This window comes from Anastrepha ludens, chromosome 6 (genome assembly GCF_028408465.1).
Source record: "Anastrepha ludens isolate Willacy chromosome 6, idAnaLude1.1, whole genome shotgun sequence".
Lineage (NCBI taxonomy): Eukaryota > Metazoa > Arthropoda > Insecta > Diptera > Tephritidae > Anastrepha > Anastrepha ludens.
The window spans coordinates 13310067-13335793 of record NC_071502.1 but is presented as its reverse complement, the minus strand read 5'-3'; the positions used below and the strand labels follow the sequence as shown (position 1 = coordinate 13335793).

The 25727-nt window shown below is 35.6% G+C and overlaps 1 protein-coding gene across 2 annotated transcripts in view; it reads left to right on the top strand.

Annotated features, from left to right (window-relative positions):
- The window catches only part of LOC128868611 (sodium/potassium-transporting ATPase subunit beta-1-interacting protein), a 58310-nt gene extending 33005 nt beyond the window's left edge, over positions 1-25305 (top strand). The window contains exon 5 of one of the 2 annotated variants that reach the window (XM_054110901.1): positions 22322-25305. In XM_054110901.1, coding sequence (XP_053966876.1) covers positions 22322-23691 — 1370 coding nt within the window. In that variant the 3' untranslated portion in view covers positions 23692-25305. Of the gene's footprint in view, positions 1-8715; positions 18179-22321 lie in introns of those variants that run through there. The other variant, XM_054110900.1, reaches the window with a different exon arrangement.
- The last annotated feature ends 422 nt before the right edge of the window (positions 25306-25727 follow it).

Here is a 25727-nt window from a genome sequence, read left to right as displayed (position 1 = left end):
GAAACAGGCCCACAATGGAGCGCGAAAGAGTCAAAATAAAGATTTCTATCACACAAAATCATTTTTCTTTATTTAGTATAAATGTTCTTCAAACATAAAATTGTTGAACTAATTTGGTGCTACCTCGTATAATTGATAAAGTGTGAGCCACTGTCAATTTTTGAAATTTTTTTTCCAAATCAGCCGAGAGCGCCTTTTAGAAGAAAATGTGTTCGGCAACCAATATTAGGCTTAAATAAAAAAAAAAACTAATAATAATAATTGGCGCGTACACTTCTGTTATGTGTTCGGCCGAGCTCCTCCTCCTATTTGTGGCGAGCGACTTGATGTTGTTCCAGAAATGGAGGAACCTACAGTTTTAAGCCGACTACGAATGGCAAAGTGGGCTTTTGCGTGCAGCTTTTTTGCCAGGCGTACGCGTTCTAATTAAGCAGAGAGACAAATTAAAGATATCAGCTGGTGAGTCATCTTTTTAATTTTCAAAAATTTATGTATTATTATTAAAAATAAACACCAAAGTCGAGATCTGCCATAAACCAAATGCACACTTTACTAAATGGCAGTAAAAAAAAGAGAAATAAAATGAAATTTCTTATTCGTATAAAATTAATTTTTTCGTACTTTTTTACAATTAAAATTATTTAAGAAGTATTTTAATACTTCCTCAATTTATTTACTTATTAATTTTAATATTTATGTAATTAAAAACAACTATCTAATTGTTGACCAAGAAAATTGCTTGTGGGTTTCACTTTTAAAATTATTTGTTTTTAATTTTTTTCCAACAAACATTACTCACCCACTCATACATATGTAATTTTGTAATTAAAAAAAAAATTATAAATAAAAAAAAATAAATAAAAAAAAAAATTAAATATGTTTGGGTTTGGTCAGCCAGTAAGCGCTCGAAAATGCATGGCATTGCAGTTAAAAATATTTTGGTTATTATTTCCCTTTTTTCGGCTTGCAAACTGGACGCTTACTTGCTGACCAGTCCAAATGACGCATGCTTTGCTATGTATGTAACATTATAGAAAGCTAACTAACCCACATTTGCATTTGTATATAATTTTTTCGGCACGTTGTTGGTTTAACTCTCCATCGCCGCTTTAACACAGCGCACGACGTGGAAATGTACTTTTTATGCTCGATATTTTGTGACTACTCATCCCTTATTAGCGTGTTCTTCGAGCGCGCTGCTTAAAAATAAAAACAAAAATAGTAAAACTTTACATTAGGGTGGTACACATAAACTCGATGGACTGAAAATTTCCTATAACAACACTCTGTATAATAAAAAAAAATGCTAGGTTTTGAAATCGATGTTCAAATTTAATTCTGGCGCAAAGCGATTGAAGTTTCTTAAATTTTAGAACATTTTTCTTTTTGTCGCAAATTTGATATAAAATTCTTTTAAATTTAATTTAAAATAGTCAAAGTTTTTTAATAGGCAAACATATACATTGACAGAAATTATTAAACTATGAAATTTAGATGATTATCCCTAAAACAAATTACATGAACTACTTATTTTTTACCGGGTCACTAGGTAAGCTACATTGGTATGGCGGCCAAAAGTAGACCAAATTAAGACTCAAATAACACTTAATAAGCCAGCACTTAACAATAGCCTGTCTGAGCGCAACGAAACCAATACAAACTTACCCCTAACGGCTGTAGGAATGGTCACTCATCTTATTCCACTTCATCTCGCAGCCAAATGGTCGGCTGCTAGTGAAGCGCTAAGGCAGACTTCTTAATCCATTTCATCCTAAAGAAGGCAATCTTACAGGGAATGTAAGAATTCTGGGTTCAAGCTTGAACTCTCCGTGCCTGACGGTCTATGAAAAGAAGAAAGATAAGAAGAATTCCCCTAGAATTTCAAAGTGGTGATGTACAGTTATTGCTCAACATGGAGAAATAATGAAATATCTTTTAAACAGGACCCACAGGTGTGGTTTACTGATAGGTGCAAAACGGAAGACGACAGTGCAGGGGAAGGAATTGCCGAGCCACACTTCAATAAGCCAATTGTAATGGGAAAAATGATTTACATTTTTCAGGCGGAGGTGCACGCGTTAGAGCTATGTGTCAGAGAATGTCTTCGTAGAGGCACGCTTGGTGTCTACATCAACATTCTCTCTGACAGTCGAAAAGCTCTAAAATCGCTAGATAGCTTCTTATTCTTTTCTACGTGAGCGGGAACAACGAGATCTAATCGAGTACTGTAGGGTCCAGACAGGCATGCGGCAGTCAAAAAGACTCATTGGTTTAGAACGTATAAAGGTAGCGGCAATCGTAAACCTCAGCAGAGAGCAATCCATAAAACTTTAGATTGACAAAACTTTATTATAGAACAATGGAAACTTAATGACCACATGAAAAAAATTGGTGTGGTGGAAAATTATTCTTGTCGACTCCGTAAAGAAGCACACGGACATATTCTATGCGACTGCCCAGCAATGGCACGACGCAGACTAAATTACCTGCACAATATATCTTTTCAGGACCCAGTGCACATTTATAATAATGAATAGAAGTAAGCTCATAATTCCCGGTAAATAATGTTATAAAATTACCGGCTGTGTTAGTTTTTTACTTACAGTTTCAAAAAAAAAATATTATGCTCCAGATTAAGGCTTTATACTTCGATAAGTTTTGAAGATAAACAGCGCTTTTCCATTAAAAACGACATTTCTTTTTTCTACCTATTATATAAAAAATCGGAAAAAAATGTGTATTAAATTTTTAGCGATTGTTCCAATTATTTTTCAGCACGTTTTCTTAAAAAAATCACATTTTGATCATTTCTGAACACGAAAATCGTTTTCTTATTATTAAAAAAAATGTTTTTTTGTAAACAATTTTTGTTTTGTAAATTTTTTTCATAAAATGTTTGTTTTGTGGAATGTTGTTTTGAAACATTTTTTTTGTTTTGATAAAAGGTTTTCTAAACTTGTTTTTTTATAAAGTTTTTTTTGTAATTTTTATTTTGTAATGTTTTTGTGAAATTGGTTTTTTTTTAAATATTTTTTTTGATTTATTTTGTTTTGAAAAAAATAATTATTTTTGGAAAACATATTTTTTGGGTAAAAAACTTTTGAAAAAAATAATTATTTTTGGAAAACATATTTTTTGGGTAAAAAACTTTTTGGAAAAATTTTATTTGCTTCTAAACAGTTTTTGTTTTGTAAAAGTTTTTGGGCCTTTTTTTTGTGAAATTTTTTTTATGGAACGTTTTTGTGTTTTGGGTATATTTTTTTTTTTTGCATTTTTGGAAAACATGTGTTTTTGGGAAAATATTATTTTTTTTTGTTTTGAAAAAATATTAGGTTTTTGCAAACATGTTTTTCTGGTAAAAACGTTTTTTTGGATAAAATTTATTTTTAATTTTTAACGATTCTTCCGATTTTGTTTCAGTAAGTTTTCAGTTTGACCATTTCTGAAGACAATTATTAAAAATCTAATCTAATTATTACTCGTAAAAAAGATTTTTTGTTTTTGTAAACCATTTCGTTTTGTAAGTTTTTTTGTGGAACATTTTTTTTTGTTTGTAATCAATTTTGTTTGGTTTCGGGAATTTTTTTTGGAAAAAAATTTTTTTTTTGGAAGAATGTTTTTTTGTCTTTTGGTAAAAAGCTTTTCGGAAACAAATTATTTTTAATTTTTATCGATTCTACTAATTTTGTTTCAGTAAGTTTTCTAAAAACTTTCACAGTTTGACCATTTCTTAGCAAGAACATCGTTTTGTCAATATTTAAAAAATATTTTGTTTTTGTAAACAATTGCTTTTTGTAAATTTTTTTTTTTTTTGGAAATCTGGAAAATTTGGAAAATTGTTTTGTTTGTAAGCAATTTGTTTTGGAAAGTTTATTTTGAGGAATTTTTCTTTGGAAACATGTTTTTTTTTTTTTTTTTTTTGAGAAAAAATGTTAGCTTATTGGTAAAAAGGTTTTTTTAGAAAAAATTTATTTTTAAGTTTTAAAGATTTTACCGAAGCTTTTTCAGTAAGTTTTCTAAAACGATTCACAGTTTGACCATTTCTGAAGACGAACATTTAAAATTATTATTAATAATTAATAATTAATAATAATTATTTAAAAAAATGTTTCGTTTGTGTAAACCATTTTTTTTTGTAAAACTTTTTTTTTTGGAAAAAAATTTTTTTGTTTGTAAACAAATTTTTTTTGGGAATTTGTTTTTGGGGAATCTTTTTTTGCAGAATTTCTTTTTGGAAAAATTTGTTTTGGAATTTTTAGTCATTCTTCCGATTCTTTGCAGTAACTTTTCTAAAATATTTCTAAAGACAAACATAGTTTTCTTTTTATTGCAAAACTGTTTTTTGTAAGCAATTATTGTTTTGTAAATTTTTTTTTCTAAAAAGTTTTTTTTTGTGAATTTTTTTTTGGAATTTTTTTTTTTGTTTTGAAAAAATATTTTCTAAACTTGTTTTTTTGTATTTTTTTTTTGTACAGTTTTTTATTGGGAACATTTTTTGTTTTTTGAAAAAAAAATTTTTTTTTTTTAAAATGTTTTTTTTTGGTAAAAGTGTTTTTTTTATGTTTTTGTTTTTAAATGTTTTTGGTTTTTTTTTTTGGGAAAATCTGTGTTTTTCATTTTTAGCGATTTTATCGAATTGAGTAATAATACAATTTCATAGTTTGATAGTTTCTGCAAAATTAATACCACTTTTCCATTTAAGAAGAAATATAGTTGTTTAGCGATTATACATGAAATTTGTAGGTATATGTTTTTTAAATATTTTTCAATTTTTCAAAGTTCTTCATTGTCAAGAAACTTCATTGGTTTTGCGACACCACTACATATAAAAAGCGATTTTAAAAGAAAACATCTTGGGTTTTCTTTTTTCAATATACGAGTAGAATAACTTCGGAAACGTCGCCGTAAAAAATCTCTAGTACTTCGAATTATTGCGAACCACCCTAATACGTGCATGTACATATAGATTTATAAATATTTTATTTGAAACGCATGTTGTATTAATCTAACCGCAAACTCACTAATCCATATTCACCCATCAATCGTTACGAGTATCTTGAATTATTTTAGTCGTGTTCCATAGCCATAGCATCTTAAATTCTCTAGGCATACATATCCATGTATGTTTGTATGCATATAGATTCATATGTATTTTTTTAATTAATTTTTGTATGTTGAGCTGGGATGATTTTTGATACTGTTTTAACAGTAAATAAAATCCAGCTCCCTTGTGACATTTTCTGAATTCATTCTATTTATCATCATTTTTTCGTTTGCTCACTTTTCAAGCATTTTGCCTTAATTGAAACTCATTCATTTCTCTCAAAACTGAAGCGTTGCATTCATAGTCTCTTATATTTTTCGGTGTAAAAATATTTATCTCAAATCCATTGTTTGTATGTCATCTACTTTTTCGATGTGCCCAGCAAAGGCAGTACATGTATACATATGTACATAATATGTGTGTTTATATGTATGTGTAAAATAACTTATTTGTTCCTACATTTTGTGCTCAATGTCATCAATGCTGATGTGCTTTTTAGTGTGAATTTTATATGGGATATATTTCTTTTTTTTTTTAATGTGAAATCTTATCGCTGTGTGGTCAGTCTGATTATCGATTTTTTATGTAAAACTTGCATATTTAAACTAAATGCGTAATGATTGCGAAAGAAGATACAGCAGTCTGCAAACCTCCTCATATCAACTTTGTAGTGTCCTGGGCTTTAAAGTATTTAAAAAAATAAATTTAGTGTGAATAAGATTTGCAATATCAAAAAAAATCTGGATTTTCGCGAAATAGTTACTTTTTTGAGTTCAATAAAAGTTCGGTTTTGAATTAAATTTAAAAAAATTTCGCAAACCTTAAAAAAAAAACACACACACTAAGCACATTCTATCATCGCTTTATAACTGCAAACAGAATGGTATTATCACTTCTATAATTCCCGATTCTGCTGACGTGGATTCAGCAGTTTCTAAGTTGGTTGAATTTAAGTTGCTTAAAATCATTTATTGAGGGCTTTTTTTGTAAAATTTTCTGCCTTTTAGTCCTAAACGTCAGCATGGTGAGCTAACTCGGGCAACATTGGTTCATTCTGAATTCTTGTAGGTAGGTAGGTGAAATGCCTGAAGTCCCACTCTGGCACTCCCCAAGTAGCACTAAAGCGACGTTTTGATGACTTTATGAGACTACCAACAGGCAGATATCCATAGCCAGTCAGAGCTGTTGATGTAATGGATAAGATTGATTGGACTTAGGTTGGCGCGCTGCCCCAGGGTGAGGAAGAAGAAAGGAGCTCCCAGTGACCTTAATCGTCTAGCTGATAAGCTCGGACATTTACAGGGAATCTGCTCAACAGTCTGCTTCTTTGAAAGGTCTCCACAGCTTCTGCAATGGGGGTTAAATGATAAACCTAGATTTTCCACGTGTGAGCCGATCGTCCAATGACCGGTAAATTCAACTACGAGTTTGAAAATTGAATGCCAAGAAGTTTCCATTACTTTCTGAGTCTGTCTATTGTAGTGGAGCCAAAGGGTTTTCGAAATACCACACGAAGAAATAGAGCTCCATGTGTTCTGCGCTTGTTTGAAAAATAAGTTGTGTAATTTCCCTTTAACTGGGTAGGAGATCTCTGAGACCAATTCAGTCAACGCTTTCCTGGCAAGCTCATCAGCAATTTCATTTTCCTCTATTTTCCTATGCCCTGGAACCCAGATCAGAGAAATATTACCTGCAAACCCAAGATCTTGATTTGATCTCCTCCTTAAAGGTGTTGACTAATTTGTATCTACACCATGGCGTCGTCAGTGCCTTGATCGCAGCTTGGCTATTGGAAAAAAATGTTAATAATATCTTTCTCTCTCCCGCGTTCTCTGCGCAGGCATGCAAAATCCTGCAGGATCGCAAAGACTTTATTAAATTCGGCTAAAATCGAGTAAGCGGTTATCGCGCCAATTAAAAAAAGTAAGAAGAAGAAGATTTTTTTTATTTATAATTGGCGCGTACACCCTTTTTGGGTGTTTGGCTGAGCTCCTCCTCCTGTTTGTGGCGTGCGTCTTGATGTTGTTCCCCCAATGGAGGGACCTACAGTTTCAAGCCGGCTCCGAACGGCAGATATTTTTATGAGGAGCTTTTTCGTGGCAGAAATATACTCGAAGGTGTTTGGCATTGCTTGCCGAGGGGCGTCCACTATTGGAAAACACTTTTTTTCATTTTGGTGTTTCATCGAAACTCGAACCAATGTGCTTCGAATTCGGAATGGTGGTCACTAGGGCGGATTTAAAAATCGCTCATTGCTCTGCGAAAATCGTATTCTAGCGATCAAAATAAGAAACTTTGCCGAAGGAACCATACCTCTAAGACGAATTCTGATGTCCCCCAATTTGTTTGGATAAGGAACTATTTGCATTTGGGTGGTCTGTGGAAGTGTGCCGTCGGCGCCGCGGCGGGTATTTGGCCAATATTTTGCTCCATACGTAATTGAGCCATACAAATATTATCATAATAAAGAGAAATGACAATAATTTCCTAAAAAATTTGTATTTTATTCAAAATCAACACCGGCCCTTGAAACTTAGCCACCCTTTATTTGAACTTTCTAAAGCAAAAAGGCTTTCGAAAGTCTGGAATTACCTATCTCAAGATGACCATTTTAGGAAAACCACATTTTTGTTTGTTTTGTGATCAAAATGTTCACAACTAACCCGAAACTCATTACCCTGGGAGTAGTCTGGATTTTTTTTTAATGGACTGAGTACTCGAACTGCCTCTTTTTTTAACTTTTTCAACGCAAAAGGCTTTCGGAAGTCTGGAATTACCTATCTTAAGATGACCAGTTTTAGAAAAACCACATTTTTGTTTGTTTTGTGATCTAAATTTTCACAGCTAACCCAAAACTCATTACCCTTGGAGCGATCCACACAAGCACAATCAGCCAACACTATTTGGAGATTGCAAAAATCTGCTGATATCTTTGCTTAGAATCCTAATAATCGTTATCATCATTACTTTGCAAGCATTTAGCGAATCTTGTCGTTTTATTTTATTAATTTTTTTTTTAGTATAAAAATGTGTTGTATCAGTGGATATATTTGAAGAAAACTCATCTGCATAAACTTTATAATTATTAAACTCATTTGTATTATTTCCCCAACGCAAATTTATCAATTGTATGTGTGTATTTGTAATTATGTACGTATGTATGTTGTATCTATTGAATGCCCCTTATGCATATCTTCATGTACCGATTTTTATGTGTGTAAAGTATTTATAAGCATCATTATATCGACTATACTACATCTTAAAACACATTGCCACATATTCACAAACATTTCAGAAAACAAAAACAAGAAAAACATTTTTTTAATCACACAAAACTAAACAAAAATTCATCAAAATTTTAAATTATATTATTATTTTTATTTTGTTGTGCAAGCCCACAAATAAAATTTACGGGAAAAAATTATACATATTTTGTAAATGATAATTAGGAAATAATCAAAATTTTTGGCAAAACAAGCGAAAAACTAATTTGAAAATTTCGCAAATAATTAAAAACAAAATTAAAAAAAGAAGAAACAATTAATTATAAAAATATTAAAATTAATATATTTTAAATGAGCATAAATCTGAAAAAAAATAATGATAATAATAATCAGTTCAATTGCCAACAACAAGCCAATCTACAACAATTATAATTCTCTGGTTTACAGTCGATTTCGTGAATGGCGACGCCAAGAGTCCCCAGCACACGGTGGTCCATCCAATGTACGTGAGCTACAGCAGCATACCGACCTCGGCAAGCGCTAGCGCCACATTGCTCTCAAACAAGCATCACAACAATCACCAAGCACTTAGTAACAATAACAACCACCACCAAATTCATCCGCAACAACAGCAACTGCAACTGCAGCAGCAACTCCATCATCAGCAACCAAATAATTTTAACAGTAACACATTTCTAATACACACGAACAGCATCAGCAACAACAGCCATAGCCATAGCCATAGCCATAGCCGTAGTCATAGTCATAATCATAGTCAGAGCAATAGTCGCAGTCGCAGCCGCAGCAATAGCCAAAGTGGCGGCATTGCCGGTAGTGGCGCGACTAGAAAGGGTCGTGGCGGCGGCGGCGGCGGTGATGGCAACAGCAACTCGCTTAGTGCAAGCAAGAATAGCACATTAACTCGAATACTTTACAGTCCGAAGAGTAGTAATAAAATCGGCTCATCCACAAGCAATACGATTCAGCCGACAGATATGTTACAGCGGCAACAATCGCTGCCACAAACGCATACCACCACAATGTCGCAAGGCGCGCAGCATTATTACGATGATAGCACTGCGAAGGCGGATCAGCTGTATACGAACAGCAATCGACGACAGTTCTTGAATGGTACAACATATCAGCAGCAACAGCAACAACAACAACAACAACAACATGTTGGCACACCGAATTCCTCATCGCACGACAACACCACTTCGTCGCTCTCTTACGCCTCGTTACAAAATTCCAATTTGAATTTGACGCAAAGTTTACGCGGTGTCGGTGGTGGACCAAGTGGTGGGTTTGGCTACTCGGGGGGAGGTAGTGTTAGTGGTGGCGGTGGCTGTGGTGGCATGAGTATGGGTGGTGGTGTAGGTTCAAGCTCTGGTGGCGGTGTAGGTGGCTTCGGTCGTGGCGGCGGCGGCAGTGCCATGACAGCTGCCTCCTCACAAGCGACGCTCAGTCCGCTCAGCAATAGCCAGTTCAGCCTCAGCAATAGCCTCAACAATAACTATAGTAATCATAGTGGCAGTAACAACAACAACAACACTAATAACAACATCAATGTGTTAAACAATCATACTAACTATATGAATAACAATAACGGCAGCGTGGGCAGCGGTGTTGGGGGCGGCCACTTTGCGCGCATCCACGCCAAACCCAAGCCCCCTAAGTCGACAAGCTACAGTAGCTTCATTAACAATGGCAGCGCTGCAAATCTCACTGGCGGTGGCGGTTCCATGACTAATGTCCATCGTCCCGATATCAAGTACACGCAGATGTCCAATGAACGTTTGTCGCGTAACTTGGAAGAGGGTTTGGAGGATGACAATTTCTCGTTGCAAAACTTCAAAACCGACGATGGCATCACATATGTGCCGTTCCAAAAGCCAACGCCGGGTGCGCTCTTCGTTGGCCAGAATAACAATCCCTCTTATGTGTCGTTGAATTCATATGCTGGCACACAAATGTCACCCAACAACAATGCTAGTCCAAATACGATTAACAATAATGCGTTGCCGCAATTTACGCGCAGCATTTCACAATTGGCGCCACCACCGTCGACGCCACCATCTCTCCCAGAGAGCGGTGAGATACTTTTGGAGCGTGGCGCAGTTCTGCAACCCGCCTACAACTATCAGCCACATCCCCAACAGCAAATGCTGATGATGCAGGCGTCGGGTCCAACGCACATGCAAACGCAGCCACCACGCGGCGTGCAGTCGCATCCACAGTCACAACCACAGCCACTACTAAATCCTGCCAATCGTTTTCTGTATCAGCAGAATGGTTTACCATTCCATCCAGCCTACAATAAGCCCATTCCAGTGCCACCACCGGTGCCCACACATACGTCGCCGCCCATGCCTGCATCATCTTATCACCACATGAGCCCAGCCGTCAAACAACCGCCACGCCCTACAAACATTCCATTACCCACCATTCCGCCACATTCATTCGATACACCCATTTCACCCTCGGAGGTTACACCACCACCACCTCCTGCGCCACGTCCACACATTTTCCAACCGCGTTCGGGCCATGCGCCCTACCCTGATCTCTCACCCGAAGTGACTGAGAAGTATGCCATGCCCACACAATATGTACCGCGCTCACCGGTTGCTTCGCGTATTGCGCGTCGCCAGCGTCAGCAACAGCAACCCTCGCATAATTACCATCATCAACCAGCACAGCCGGCGACGCATCACGTGAATACATCAGCAAATTTCTGTGATCAGGTGCGTGATGCGCCGCCTGGCTATATAGTGGACGCGGGCTTCAGCATTGTGCGCGCCAAAAGTTACGATCGATTAGCTTCTGTGTCGTCGTCGTCGGGTTCGGTGCGACGCGAGGCGAAAGGTCAGGCTCAACAACAACAGGCCCAACAGGTGCAAGTTAATGCCGAAGCGGCGCCGCATGTAAATCGGCGTAGCGGCCGACGTGATGCCGCTGGTCGTGCGCGTCCACGCTCCTATTGCAATTCGATGTCTGGTGGTGAGGGTGTAATACGCGGTAGCTTAGTCTATGAGCGCGATTTTGCGGTCGAGAGTGCTGCTGGTGGTGGTAGTGGCATAGATGAGGGCTGTGGAAATGTTGGCGGTGATCAGTTGGCATAGGCAGAGGCCGGTAAAGTGAGTAGTACAGTGTTGGAGACGCAAAAGTTGCGTAATCTCAACGATCGTACGCGGTATTGAGGTAGTTTTTCGAAGCAGGAATTCAAGAAGCGAGACATTTTGTAGGCAGTGAAGTCTTAATTGGGGCAATGAAGTCGTAATTGGGGCAGTTCATTGTTATGAAGGCGAGAGGAATAGCTAGAACGATCTTGCGTGTTATATTCCGCATTCGTTATTCGTAAAATAATTAAATAAATAACTATAATTGTAGACTGCGTAGAGAGTTGGGTGATAGGAAAGTGATTGAAATGAACTGCAAGCACTCAAGAAAACGAACAAAAATGTGGACTAAAATATTTTTAAGTAGTACAGATCGGCTTAATAAATGTGAGATGGCTCTTATTTCTTTAGAACTTTCTCTTCAACAGAAGCTCTCGACCGCACGATCCAAGCGAACTGTATAGATAGAACATAGAGAAAAATCCGGTATACTATGCAATAAAATATCTCGATGGTTCGAGTGGAGCTCGTTTCACAGTTCACGACCAAATCTGTAATTTGTCATAATCGGACTATTAGCATGGAAAAGTTTTCGTTTCAAAATGCTTAGTTAGTTTTATTACTCGAGCGAAAGTTTTATGAAAAGACTTTTCAATTTTCAAAACCGTTATATATTGCACTTACTGCCTCTCCAAAGTCATTGAGAACCGCCACTATTTCCGTTACAGTATTAATCCTTCAAGTAGCATTCAGTTCATTTTGGTGTTTTATCACTTCTCACTCGAATCATTGCCATTTCAAACATTTCAGTGTTCATTTTTTATTGCATCTTTCAGCTCATACGCATAAACCCAATCTCGCTCTCATTTCCAAGTCATTTCGTTCTTATTATTTATAATTTTTTTTTCTCGATTTTATTTTTATTTCAACTATTAATTTCCATTTTTTAGACTCGTAGACTATGATTGCTGAATTGACATTACTCATATGCGGAAAAGTGGTGGTTAACTGGTTGTTGAAGCTTCTCTCAAACTCCTCTCTCTCTCAGATGCTTCTTCGCGCGCCTCTCTTCCTCGCAAAATCTCATTCATGCCCTCAAACATACACGCTCTCTTTTAATCGAACAATTAGCTCGGCTGCGCTCTCTGCCATTTGCGCTGCCCTCAACAAAATGTTGCACGGGCTGATGTTGCTGTTGCTACTAATGCGATGTTGCTGCAATATATTGCTAAGTGAAAACAAATTACTATGCCAAGTGGCTAGAACGAAGTATGTAAATGTTATGCAAATTCAAAAGGAATTTGAAAATTGTTATACAATTTTGTTTTATGGCATGACGATGATGATTGCAATGAATGCAAGGAAAAAACTGAAAATTCATGTTGTGTACTAAAAATGTGTTAATCAAAGAAACCAACAAAAAATGTTAAAAAATATTTGGTGTTGTTACTTTGTGTCTTAGAATTTATGTTGTTAACCTGCATACGAACACACAAGCACATATATACATATACACTAGTTTGTATTGTAAATTGACGATGTAAATTACTATATTATTTAACGAAACATACACACATACTTATCTACTTATTTGTATGTATATGTACATAATATACACTATATAAAATAACTTAGTTCTTATAATAATACTGCAATGGGTATTTGATTTAATTTGAACGAACTTCAGGCTGATGGCAATAATATTTGCTTGGAAAGCTCACAAAGCTGGAGCCACAAATCACAATTAGAAAGTAGCTTAGATTAATACACAATTTGAGGTGTTAAGCGCAAACGACGGTGTTAGCAACATGTGCTCAGAAGTGTTGCGAGCGCTGAAAAGGTGGAAAAAATGTAGAGAAGTGGGTGTAGACACAGCAACATGTGTACAAAATTGATATGTTGCGAGCGCTGAAAAGGTGGAAACATGTTCTTAGAGAAGTGGTGGTACAGAAGTAAGGAGTTAGACACTAAAGTAGGAACGTATCTTTGGAACGAGATTAATTAAATAAATAATGAAATATTTTATAAGTAATACGTTTTTGATAGCCAGTGAAATTCCAGTGGTGCATTAATAGCTTTCATTCACATTAGAAAATCGATTGAGAGAAAAATACGTAAAACGAAAAGAGTAAACATTTTGGGGGAGAAATAAAAAAAATTTGTAAAACCAAGCGAACGAGGATATTTTACAAAACCAGTAATAAATGAAGACACAGAGTAGACAGAGACTGAGTAGAAAGAGATAGCGACGATGTCGACGTAGATGGAGACACTGGTGGACAACGATAAAGATAAAGATAAAGATAAAGAAAAAGATAAATATAAATATAAATATAAATATAAAGATAAATATAAATATAAATATAAATATAAATATAAAGATAAAGATAAAGATAAAGATAAAGATAAAGATAAAGATAAAGATAAAGATAAAGATAAAGATAAAGATAAAGATAAAGATAAAGATAAAGATAAAGATAAAGATAAAAATAAAGATAAGGATAAAGATAAAGATAAATATAAAGATAAAGATAAAAATAAAAATAAAGAAAGATAAAGATAAAGAACGATAAAGATAGAGATAAAAATAAAGATAAAAATAAAAATAAAGAAAGATAAAGATAAAGATAAAGAACGATAAAGATAGAGATAAACTAAAGATAAAAATAAAAATAAAGATAAAGATAAAGAACGATAAAGATAGAGATAAACTAAAGATAAAGATAAAAATAAAGATAAAGATAAAGGTACAGTTAAATATAAAGATAAAGACATATACCCAAAGGAATGGAGCTAAAAACCAGTTACATATACAGACATAGACACAGATACAAATATATACACAGTTAAGATATATACTGATAAACATACTTATGTAGGTCCAAATACATACAGTGACCGACAAAAGTCTACATACACTCCCCATTTCCACTGGATTGAAAGTTCAAAAACTTTACTGAAAAATGTGTTTACATAGTTTTATTTGAAAGCTTTTTCTAATCATTATAAATTTAAAAAAATCCATACATTAACATAAAATAGCAAAGCTATGGCAAAAGAAACCTAAAACCAAAAGTCTACATACAGTACACAAGTATCGTACTCCAGTGTGAAAAACTTCACTTAACTCTAAGTAATATTGCTTCTTAGTATTTATTTGGTCCACCACCATTAGCATCATTTAAACCTTGAAGCCGTCGTGGCATCGAGGTGACTAAATTTGTTAAATCTGCAGAAGTTATATTGTTCCAAGCTTCTATTAGTTGTTCTTTGAGCACTGAAGCATTTGAAATCAGATTTTTTCTAATTTTTCGAGGTAAAATTTCCCAAACATGTTCAATAATATTCAAATCTGGGCTTTGCGGTGGTGTATTTAATCGCCTTGGAGCATGGTAAAGCAGCCAATCCTTGACAATGTGTGATGTGTGCTTTGGATAGTTATCCTGTTGAAAGACCCAACCTGGACCAAGCTCCAAATCATCAACCGAAGATTTCAGATTGACTTCCTACGATTTAAAACGATCCATATTACCTTCAATAAATACTAATCTTTCAACTCCAAATGCAGCAACAGCCTCCAAACCATTACATTGCCGCCACGATGCTTCACTGTTGGTATCAAATTCTTCGGACTCAGTGCAGTATTTTTTTCCTCCACACTTTTGCTCTTCTATCGCTATCGAATATATTAAACTTTGACTCATTTGTAAACAAAACTTTTTGCCAAAAATCCATCCCCTTTTCCCTGTGTGCTTTGGCGAACTCCAGGCGAAATTTACGGTTTCAGAAATAAGAGGCTTTTTTCGTGGTGTTCTACTATGAAAGTCGTTTTTGTTCAAAGCTCTTCGAATTGTTCTTGAATGAACACACTTGATGGATGAGCTTGCTATATCCTCGACCAATTTCGGAGCAGAAACTTGTGGATTTTTGTCCACCTCTTTTAGAATCAAACAGACGTCTCTGCGAGATAGTTTGCTCGGGCGGCCACTGCGCGGCTTATTTTCGGTGGAACCACTATTTTTAAAGTTTTTTACAATGGTCTGAACTGTTGCACGACTTAAGTTTAAGATTTTTGAAATTTCGCCATATGATTTTTTTTCTTTCCTGTAACGTCAACTGATATTTCTTTTCGAGGAGCCATTGTAGATGCTTAAGTATTCAAATTGTAACTAAAATCAATATTAGCAAAGCAACAAACATAAGAAAAGGAAAGAAATAGACAAAAGGTATTTTACCGTTATCACAACATAGGATATCAGAGTAGCATAACTGTACTGTTTTATGTTAAAGAATGGATTTGCTTTAGTTAAGTCGATTAGAAAAAGATTTCAAATGAAATTGCATAAATACATTTTGAAGCAAAGTGATTGTACTTTGTAAACAACGAAAGGGAATATGTAGACTACTGTCGGCCACTGTAAGTAGATGAGGGTACAGATAGACACAGAAATGTAAATACATATGCAATCAGCGATGCAGAGATAAATTATAATGAAACATTTATTACAAGTTTCCTTAATCCTTTTCGAGCAAAAAGTTTTCTCTGAATGATAACCAAGTAAATTTATATGTCTGTCTCTTTCATGTTGTAATTTAGAGTTGCAAGCTGAGAGTTTAATAATGAAAAGTTAGAGCATTGAGCTTCACGCCCACTTTGGAGTACCGTTTGGAAATTTATATTTAATTTTTTGTAACTTGACTATTCAATTTGCGTCTCAAAGCAGTCACTCTGATTGTGGAACGCAAAAATACCTATAAATGGCGCGCAATCTACTTTAGTATAAAAATTTGATATATATATTTTTTTTTTTTAACTTTTTATAAGTAAATAAATATTTAATCAAATTTTGTTTTTAACAAATTTCGATCTCACTTGGAAAAAATACAAAATTATAAAACACAGTGCTGCCATTTTGAAACTTAGTTTCTCCAAAGCGATTATTCTGTATAACTTAAAAAATGTCTATGGCCATATTTTATATAAAGTTACATAGGTTTTTGAGCGGTCACAAATTTGTTTACGTTTCTTTCATTAAAAATTTAATACTAAAATCAAAAATATTTAAAAAAAATATATAAACAAATACATACGAATACTCAAAATCGGTTTTTAGGTTAGTATTTTTTGACGGACTTGCAAATCGCAAAAGTTATTGGTGTAGTTATGTCGCAACAAGAATAATAATAAAGATTGCCTTGTAGTTGAAGCGTAGATATGTATGTATTTATTAAAAAGTAAACGTAATTATAAAGGAAAAAAAGAAAAAAAAATTATAAAAATAATGCGGCTCTCGTACGCGTGAAACGAGCGTAAAGCGAGTTGAAATTTATTTTTTATTAAAAGTTTTTTGAGCGTTTAACTAAGAAAAATATATTGAAAAAAGAAGAAAAAAAAACACTAATCGATGTTCTTTTAATTTCAACTGTGATATATAAACGAGAGTTGGAGTATATGAAACCTAATGTAGATGAGAAGAAAGCAAGGAGAAATATTTTGGTAGTAAAGTAATAGAAAGTAGCGCCGATGGGAAAGTTTACAAATATTTTGCATAGAAAGCAATTTACACATTCATTTACCTATGACTGTAGTGCAGACTATATTAAACCGCTATGTGAAATGGGGAAAAGTAGAAATGAAATGCGTTTAGCTAACCTAGCCATGTAATGCTGTGTGCACACTTGGCAGTAATGTGGCAGAAAGGGCGAGATTTTGAAAATCCAAATTGAATAGCAAAAAACGTAGTAATAAAAGAAAATACTTATACGAAATATTTTAGCGAAATTTTAACGTAAAGCCACAACTTCACCCAGTGTGAACACAGCTTTATGTTGTGGGGAGTATCAAAATTGAATGCAGGCAAAGCAAGAAAGAATGCCGTTAAGCGATGTAAATGAGAATCAAAATTTTATATTTACAAAATTCACACTCTGTATAACTACTACGTAAATAAATAAAAAAAAAAAATGTTTTCAATCTAAATTTATTAAAAAACTGAAATGTTGATTTAAAAAAAATAATAATAATTTGTAGTTGCCTTTTTGCATAACAATAATTGTAATTGCACGTAATTAAAACTTAAAGAAAATAAGTAAAATTAACAAATTAAGAAATAAACTAAGAATTAATAAATAAAGGAATTAAAGAAAAAAGTTAAAAAAATCAGATATTAAAAAAAAAACACAAAAAAAGCAAGAAGTTTTGAACTGCAACTGCTCTAAAAACTATCATCAACCCTCAAACATTTTTTGGTGTGTAGTTGTAACCCACACTTACACACACACACACACACACACTGTGTGCCAGCTAATTTCGCCACTAACACTAGGGTGTGGCGATGCAGTGTGTGAAAATCCAGCAGCATTTTCTCTGACAAAAAAAAACTAAAAACTAAAAAAATAAATTTCATTAAAAACTATACTAAACGAAAAACTTTAAAATGTAGAGAAGCCTTGCAACACAACCAAAATAAATAGACTCATAAATGCCCACATACATAGACGATACGTTTTTATAATTAAGCTTACCTACCAACACTCACACAAAACTAGTTAAAAGAATTTTAAATTGCTAAACGTAAACTGAAAAATCAACTCACTACTACATAAATGTTGTTGTAACTACATAAAACTCAAAGCAAAATGAATGCAGAACTTGAACTTAAAAAACTAAGCATACAAAAATTAAAAAAATAAGCTGAGTATCCAGCATACAAACAAAGAAATAAATAAACTGAAATCAGAAAGAATAAGTAAGAAATGATGTTGCAAATAAATGTTTTTCTTTTTTCAAACTATATGCGAAAAAAAAATTTGTAATTATTGGAAATTATTTAGGCACTTTTTAAGGGGTTAGGGGTAGTCAGAGGTACGAAAAAATGATGGTTTTCAATAATTTTTGTAGCGAAACTTCTTAGGCGTCGATAGACGAGCGTGAATGGAGAGTAAAATTTCAAGGCCATACAACGTTTTGGGCATTTTCGTGCCGCGAGAGAGAAAAAAGATATAATCTAGAGGAAAAGGAGAGAGAGAGCTATACCACATATATATCTTAGATACACTTTAGGCTATTTTTTCTGAGTTTTTCCTTGTGGTTGCTAATTTCTAGTGAGAAATAACACTGCCTACTTTTTGGCGCTTGTTTGTTGGTGCAAACTTGTAGGAAATATATTTTTGGTGCCAAAGTGCAAAAAGTTTGGCGTTATATTTCCTTGGTGCCTACTGTTGGGGCGTTTTTTGTCCCAATTTTTTTTTGGCGTTTTTTTGTTCCTTCTTTTTGGCGCCAATTTCCGTTTCCTGGCTAGCGCTTATGCGTACTATAAAGTGCTATCCATTCCAGCGTCGGATTTATTGGTATTGCCTTGCGGTAATTTGTGCCGTTGCTGTGGTCCTGGAATCGCTGCGTTTGTGCGAGGGATAAATGCACGCTCGGAGTAGTGCGCGTTGTTGCCACGGTTTATGTCCGGCGTTTACCTACACCGATCGACCCTTCTCCGTTTTTTGTAAATTTTGTCTATTTGTATTCTCTGCAAATGTTGTGAATTTATTTAGATATATGTATATTCTTTCTCTCTCTTTCTCTCTCATTCTCTCTCGGGTCTCTCTCTCTCACTCTCTCTCATTCCCTCTCGGGTCTCTCCCTCTTTCTTTGTCTGCCGTGAAAGTTTCACTTCTGTTATGTGTAATACGCTACACGCATGTTTGTTTTTTGCTAGTCAGTTGCCTTATTTTACAAAAATAAAAACATAGCATTAATAATTCATGTTCTAACTTGACTTTAGCAAAATTAAAAAAAAAATTAAATAAAAGTTATCGCTGTTTGTATGGCGCCCGTTTCTCCAGAAGTCCCTTGCAGTGATCAACACAAGTCCTTGGAGATTCATCTAAAATCAATCGGATAAGAGAAATTAGTTTTAATAATAGATAATCTTATGCCTGATCGAAGCTTTTTTTTCAAAATTAACAATATGGCGGCCTTAGGAAATATTATTCAGATTTTCGAGAAAAAAAAACGACAATTAATTGTTTAAAACTAATCGAGGTTTAAAAAGACCTTCGACACGAGTTTTTTATATGTTTTCCAAGAGCTTTATAAATTTTATTGAAATCTTCCAAGCGATTTTTAAATTACAGTGATCACCAGTTCGAAACAGTTTTGAGTAGTCAAAGTAGTTTTGGGAAAAACGCATTTAAAGTGTTGCTATCGATTTATGTAGAGTCATACGAATTAATATATTTAATTACTTACACTGTGTCATCTATTCCTGGGCCATATAATAGTTCTTCAGCCGTCATAGCAGCTTCCAAAATATCGATTTACTGTTGCCTACGTAGCATTCTACCTTCTCGAGTGGTATCTCTACCGCGCTTATCTGCCACTTTCATACGTGCAGCATACATTTTTTCAGCATACGAATGCCCCGGAGCGCCCGAGCGCCCTCTGTTAATTGTGGAATAACTCGAAAAGTATTCGTCAGATTCACTTCAAATTTTCACACAATATTTTAAAGATATTTCCCTTTAAAAAAATGCAAAAAAAATGTAATGTTTTTGAAAATTCTGACTACCCCAACCCCTTAAACTTAGCACTTCTCTTAGCTTCGCTTGGTTGGTTGATTAAAGTGGTGATTCATCCAGAATCTAACTAGCGCTTACGCGCCATTTTGTTGTCACATCCTCGCTATCAACTTGTTTAACGGTTATTTACCGCATGACTATATCCAGTCAGTGCGGTTTAAGAACCTTAACAACCTAACAACCTAATTCTTGATGTCTAAGCCACACAGTTGTTCGAGCCTCTCGAACAGTGGTTTGCCCAGCGTTGACATTTTCGCCTTTTATAAGGCAGCGCATTGACCGAGGAAATGGAAGATTATTTCCCTTTTCTCCAGTTGTTTGCAGCTGTGACAGTATGGGCTGTGAGAGATGCCCTTTTTGGTTACTTGTTCCCCGACAGACCAAAAGCCTGTTATGGCTGTCGTGAGTCTCCAATGTTGATGATTGTTTAAGGTTGTAGGTGGGCCAAAACGTCCTGCTAATTTTACATGTCGTCTGGTCTCTCCATCTACAATCCGCGATTCGTTGATATTTTTACGAAATTGCATTCTTGATGCCCCCCAGTGCTGTGAATAGCGATTATGCAAGACTGCTCTTCATGGCAGATCTGCCTCTTGCCAGTTCATCTGCTTTATCGTTACCCTCAATGTTCTGATGCCCTGGGACCCAGTTTAAGAACTTTATGACTCAAGATGGTAAGGCTATTTCTGCTTTGTTCCAGAAGTTTCAAGGGATATAAAATACCTAGAGCTCAACTTCTCTCAATAGGGAGTGCTTCGCGGGTGCATTCTGATAGAGTGAAGTAGTTGGGTTTTAACTTTGACTGAAAGCTAACGTGGAAGTGCAATATTTTTGGTGCGATTTCAGAAGGTATCATTTGCAGCGGCTGCCTGCACGAAGGCCGAAATTTTAGTTGGATGTCTTTCGGCTGTTTTTCTCATTTGTGACCAATTTTCCATCGTCAGTGTTGGGAGTTGGCCAGAACGTGCGCTGCGTTTGGGACACGTCACGTAAAAACTCCCCCAATGAAAACAGCAACAAAGCTTTGGATGAGAACTTCCTATACTTATGATGACTCTGAACAGGATCAGAATTGTAAAAATCGCCCAATTAACTTATGATTCTTCAAAAAACATAATCCTTATTATGAAATGAAAAAGGTAATAACAGGAAATTTGACACAGATGACAACAAGTGTCATCATAGTCACAAGAGTAAAGTTTCTTCGAAGCACATTTTTATTGTTCTTCAAGTTATGTAGTTAAATATCACTTTTTTTTGGTAGATCTATAGCTGATCCTGTGCACTTGCTAAATTTGCAATCTAACTTATTTATCAAGCTTGAATATTTATCATGATTTTGTTAAGCTTTGCAAAAAGTTAAAAGCTCTTTTCTTGCCCGATTGTCCAGTTTCCATACGGTCTTGACAAATTAAAACAGCTGCTTGAAAGTTTTTACAGTTTTGCGCATGAGATGCGCAGCGTAGTAAAGCTTTTAGTTTTAACAATTTATAACGGAATTCTAAAGAGCTTTAAGCTTGATGAAAAGCTTTGTTAATTCGTTAAGCGCACAAAATTGAGAATTTAGTTTATGTATTTTTAAACATTTTCTTTCAAACCTTTTCCAAAACTTTGGTGGCATTTCTAAAGTTTCTCCTTTGCTCTTCCTCAAGGCACAGTATGTATGTATGTATTAATGTAGGTGTAGTATATAAGTGTATGTAAAAAAACATTCCTTTATATAGTAAAAAATTCTTTCCTCCAAAGCGTTATCACTTTTAGTTGACTTTGAGGATATCTTAAGTAAAGGAATTTAGTTTGAGTAAACTGGGAAAAGATTTTTTATAATACAAAAAAAAAAAAAAAAATTTATAAAAAAATAAAAAAAAAATACATAAAATAACATAAAAAATTAAAAAAAAAATTTTAAATTAAAAAAAAATTTTAAATAAAAAGAAAAAAATAAGAAACAAAAAATAATTATGCTAATAACGGTTTCTGTACGCGACTAACCTATACAATGAGTTTTAAATTTCACCTTTTTCCTTTGACTTTTACTTTTGTGCTAACCAACTATTTATAGGCCTACTTTCCGTTTGTAATTAATTGTTGTTAGTTTGTTGTTATTTTTTGATTTTCAATTTTCTTTCTTTTGGTGACTTGTGCTAATTAAACTACATGTAAAGTTATCGAACAAAAAACTAAAATAAACTACACACAAACAACTAACCACCAGGTAATTCTATGGAACTCCTCTAATTTATGTGTATGGCATGAATCCAGCATCCCTCAGCAAACAACTTGCAACAAATGCTAATTAAATTCTCTTCTTCTTCTACTTTATGCTCTACTCTCCACGCGCACATACACGCCCACACATACAGTAAGGCATGTTAACAAGAAATCCAAGCATCGCCAATCTCTCTACTCCATCGAATTTGGCCCCAGCATCGATACGATTCGCAGCCGTGCCGACACCATACTCGACTACGATGATCACCTGCACAGCCGTGACGATGGCGGCGAGTTGTCGCCGAAGCCCATGACACCACGTCGCGTCAAACGACGTTCGGTAATGGCGCGCGGCACCAACAGTCGCCAATCGACTACTAGTCGCCGCAGTCATCATAGTCGCGAGCGCGGTGATGGCGGCACACATGGCAGCAACAGCAGTGGTGGCGGCGGCACTCATCCACGCAACAGCACACGCAGCTCGCGGCGCAAATATCAGCAAAATCCTGTCACCAAGTTGCTCGATCAACAACAACTGCAATTGCAGCAACAGCAGCAGCAGCAGCATCATCATAATCATCATCACAATTCGCATGGTGCGCAACATGGGCAAGCCAAGCATCATTTGGGTTCATTCCATCACAAGGAGACACCTGCACCGCTAACAGCTTCGAATTTGCAAACATTGAATCAGGAAATTATAAATAATACAAACGGCAGCACCACAGTGGTGGCGCCCGCTGATGGTGGCGGTGGTGTACTGAACAACATTTTGATAGGCGGTGGTGGCGGCGGAGGCGGAAGTCTCACGAAAACCAACAACAATCACTACCATAGTTTCCGCAAGAATATACCACCAGATCCGATTTACTACAACACTAATGCGCAGACGGGTCTGTTTCAACAAACGTGGCAAACGAACTCACAATCACCCATTGTGGGTGATGAGCCGCCACCGACGCCTACGTTGACACCCACACTGGTGGGTCACTTTAATCCCACCTATCAGCATTCGACGACAAACCTCAACGACGTGGAACACCCGGATGAACTGTACAATAACCGGCCACCTTCAGTGCGTTCGAGCTACTCAAATTTCCATGGTACGCGTCCGCTCTCTTCGTATTTGTCCAACTCGGGCACCACGGAAAATGTTTTCGCTGGGCTAACTGGCGCCACACAGGCACAATCAGGAGCTCAGCAGCAGCAGGCGCCACAACAACAACAACAGCAGCAGCCACAACATATGCCGACTTTACCGCCTTTGCCGCCCCATGTAGCGCCCGCTACGCCACCCTTGTATCAGACAAATCCGCTGCAACCGCACCCCCAGGCAGCTGGTCAACAGCACATGCCGCCCTTGCCTTCGCCCAACTTTCCCAGCACGCCGCCACAGAATATACCTTTCGGCAAGCGCACCGCCTCTAGGGAGAGCATAAGATCTATGGCGTTCTTGAACAGTGGGCCACCGGCATACAATCTCAACTATCATACACCACCCGACTCGGAGACGACCATGTAAATGCAGTAACTAAAATTCAAATGAATTGAGTTGAGTGGATTTTCAAAAAAATCATTAGCTGCAAATATTAAATGGAAATTAAGGGACTGATCTTCCATGGCAGTTTTGAGTTGCCAAAACATCCGTCCATATATATGTATGACTGGGTATAAAAACATGATTTGTAAAATAGTTAATAGGAGGTAGACCTTAAACAACTATTAGAATTTTAGGTGATAAGAAATGGCGCTTACCGATTGCTTTCATACAAAAAAAAAAAAAATATTCTCTTAGAAAGATCCAATATTACTGAATGTGAAAGCGCGCTGCTTTCTGGACTATTTATTTCGGTATAAAAAATAGTGGCAAAAAATGAACATTTTTTAACTTAAGTGAACGTTCACGTAATAAAGCTTTCACGTAATAGAGCTTTCACATAAAAGAGCTTTCACACAATAGAACTTTCACTTAATAGAACTTTCACAGAATAGAGCTTTTACGTAATAGAGCTTTCACATGATAGAATTTCACATAAAAGAGCTTTCACGTAATAGAGCTTTCACATAATAGAATTTCACATAACAGAGCTTTCACAAAACACAGCTTTCACTTAGCACAGTATATCGAGGCGAAATAACTTAATGTCTGAAAAAATACATTTTTTATGTATTTTTCACAAAATGAAGCTTTTTACATGAGAGGGCTTAGAAGAAAAGAGCCACGCGATATAATTTAATGCCTGATATAAACATTACAAAATAAACTTTAAGGAAGCTTCCTTTTAGTTTACCCTAAAGAACGCTCGCTCATTGTATAGGTACAATTTCCTGCCGTATACTTATGATAATTTAGTTTTCGTTGTGTGCCCAATGGCGGCCACTTCGACTTAAAAGATCTTTCGTGTCCATCCGAAACTTAATAAGGACTATTTTTCAAAGCTTAGTCAATGGCCGATGTACGATTTTTCACTGAGCAAGCAATGAAACGAAAGTGCTTTGTTTTTTAGGCTATTAAGGGGTGATCAATTTAGAGGTACCGGAATTTAAATTGAAATAAAGCAACGGAAATTCAAAGTTGTTGGGCAATCTGTATTATTTTTGTGACTTATGGTGTATTGACATTTATTTTTTAAAGATAATCCTTTTGAAATGTTGGCAACAACTGCGTCGTAATTCGGCTATCCGTAAATACCAATTTTGAATAACTCGCTGGAGGACTTCGGTCAGTATCTCGTGAATAACTTTAGTAATGTTGGCTGCCAATGCCTCAATCGCAGCTGGTTTATCCAGAAAGCATTTAGACTTTACATACCCCCACAAATAAAAACCAAAGGTGTGATATCACACCAACCCACCGGTCCGAGACGAGAGATGTAGTGCTCACCGAAACGACGATGAAGTAAATCCAATGTTTCACGGGCTGTATTAGTCTTTTGGAACCAAATGTTGTGGAGATCACGGGCTTTAATTTCCGGGTTCAAAAAGTCGTTTATCATGCCACATGAGCGTTCGCCATTCACCCGTCTTTGAAGAAATTTAGTTGATACGATGATATAATTCCTCCAGCCCATAGGCCGCACCAAACTGTTCTTTTCCATGGATGTAATGGTTGTTATTGAATGGCTTCGAGTTGCTCTTCAGCTCAAATGCGGCAATTTTGCTTATTCACGTAGCCATTAAGCCAAAAATTGGCCTCATCGCTGTACACCATATATTGGACTGACCGTGCGATGAACACTTTTCAGAAAGCCTCGATTGTATGATTTTTAATGAATACGGAACAAAATTATATGTTTAGTTTGACAGTAGTCACGCGCGATATTTCAAAAAAACCCCCTATTAGAACAAATACCTCGAAAAAATGGAGTCTTCGTTTAAAGAAGATTTCATATAGTACATTTTTTTTACATGTAAAGGCCGCCAAATAGATGACAATTTGATTGCATATACGAGCAAAGTTTTTTATTACATATTTCTGTTTGTTTTGCATTTCAAATTTACCCTAGTTTAATAAATGAAAATACCTGCCTAAAAAAGAAAGCTTCACTTAATGCGTGC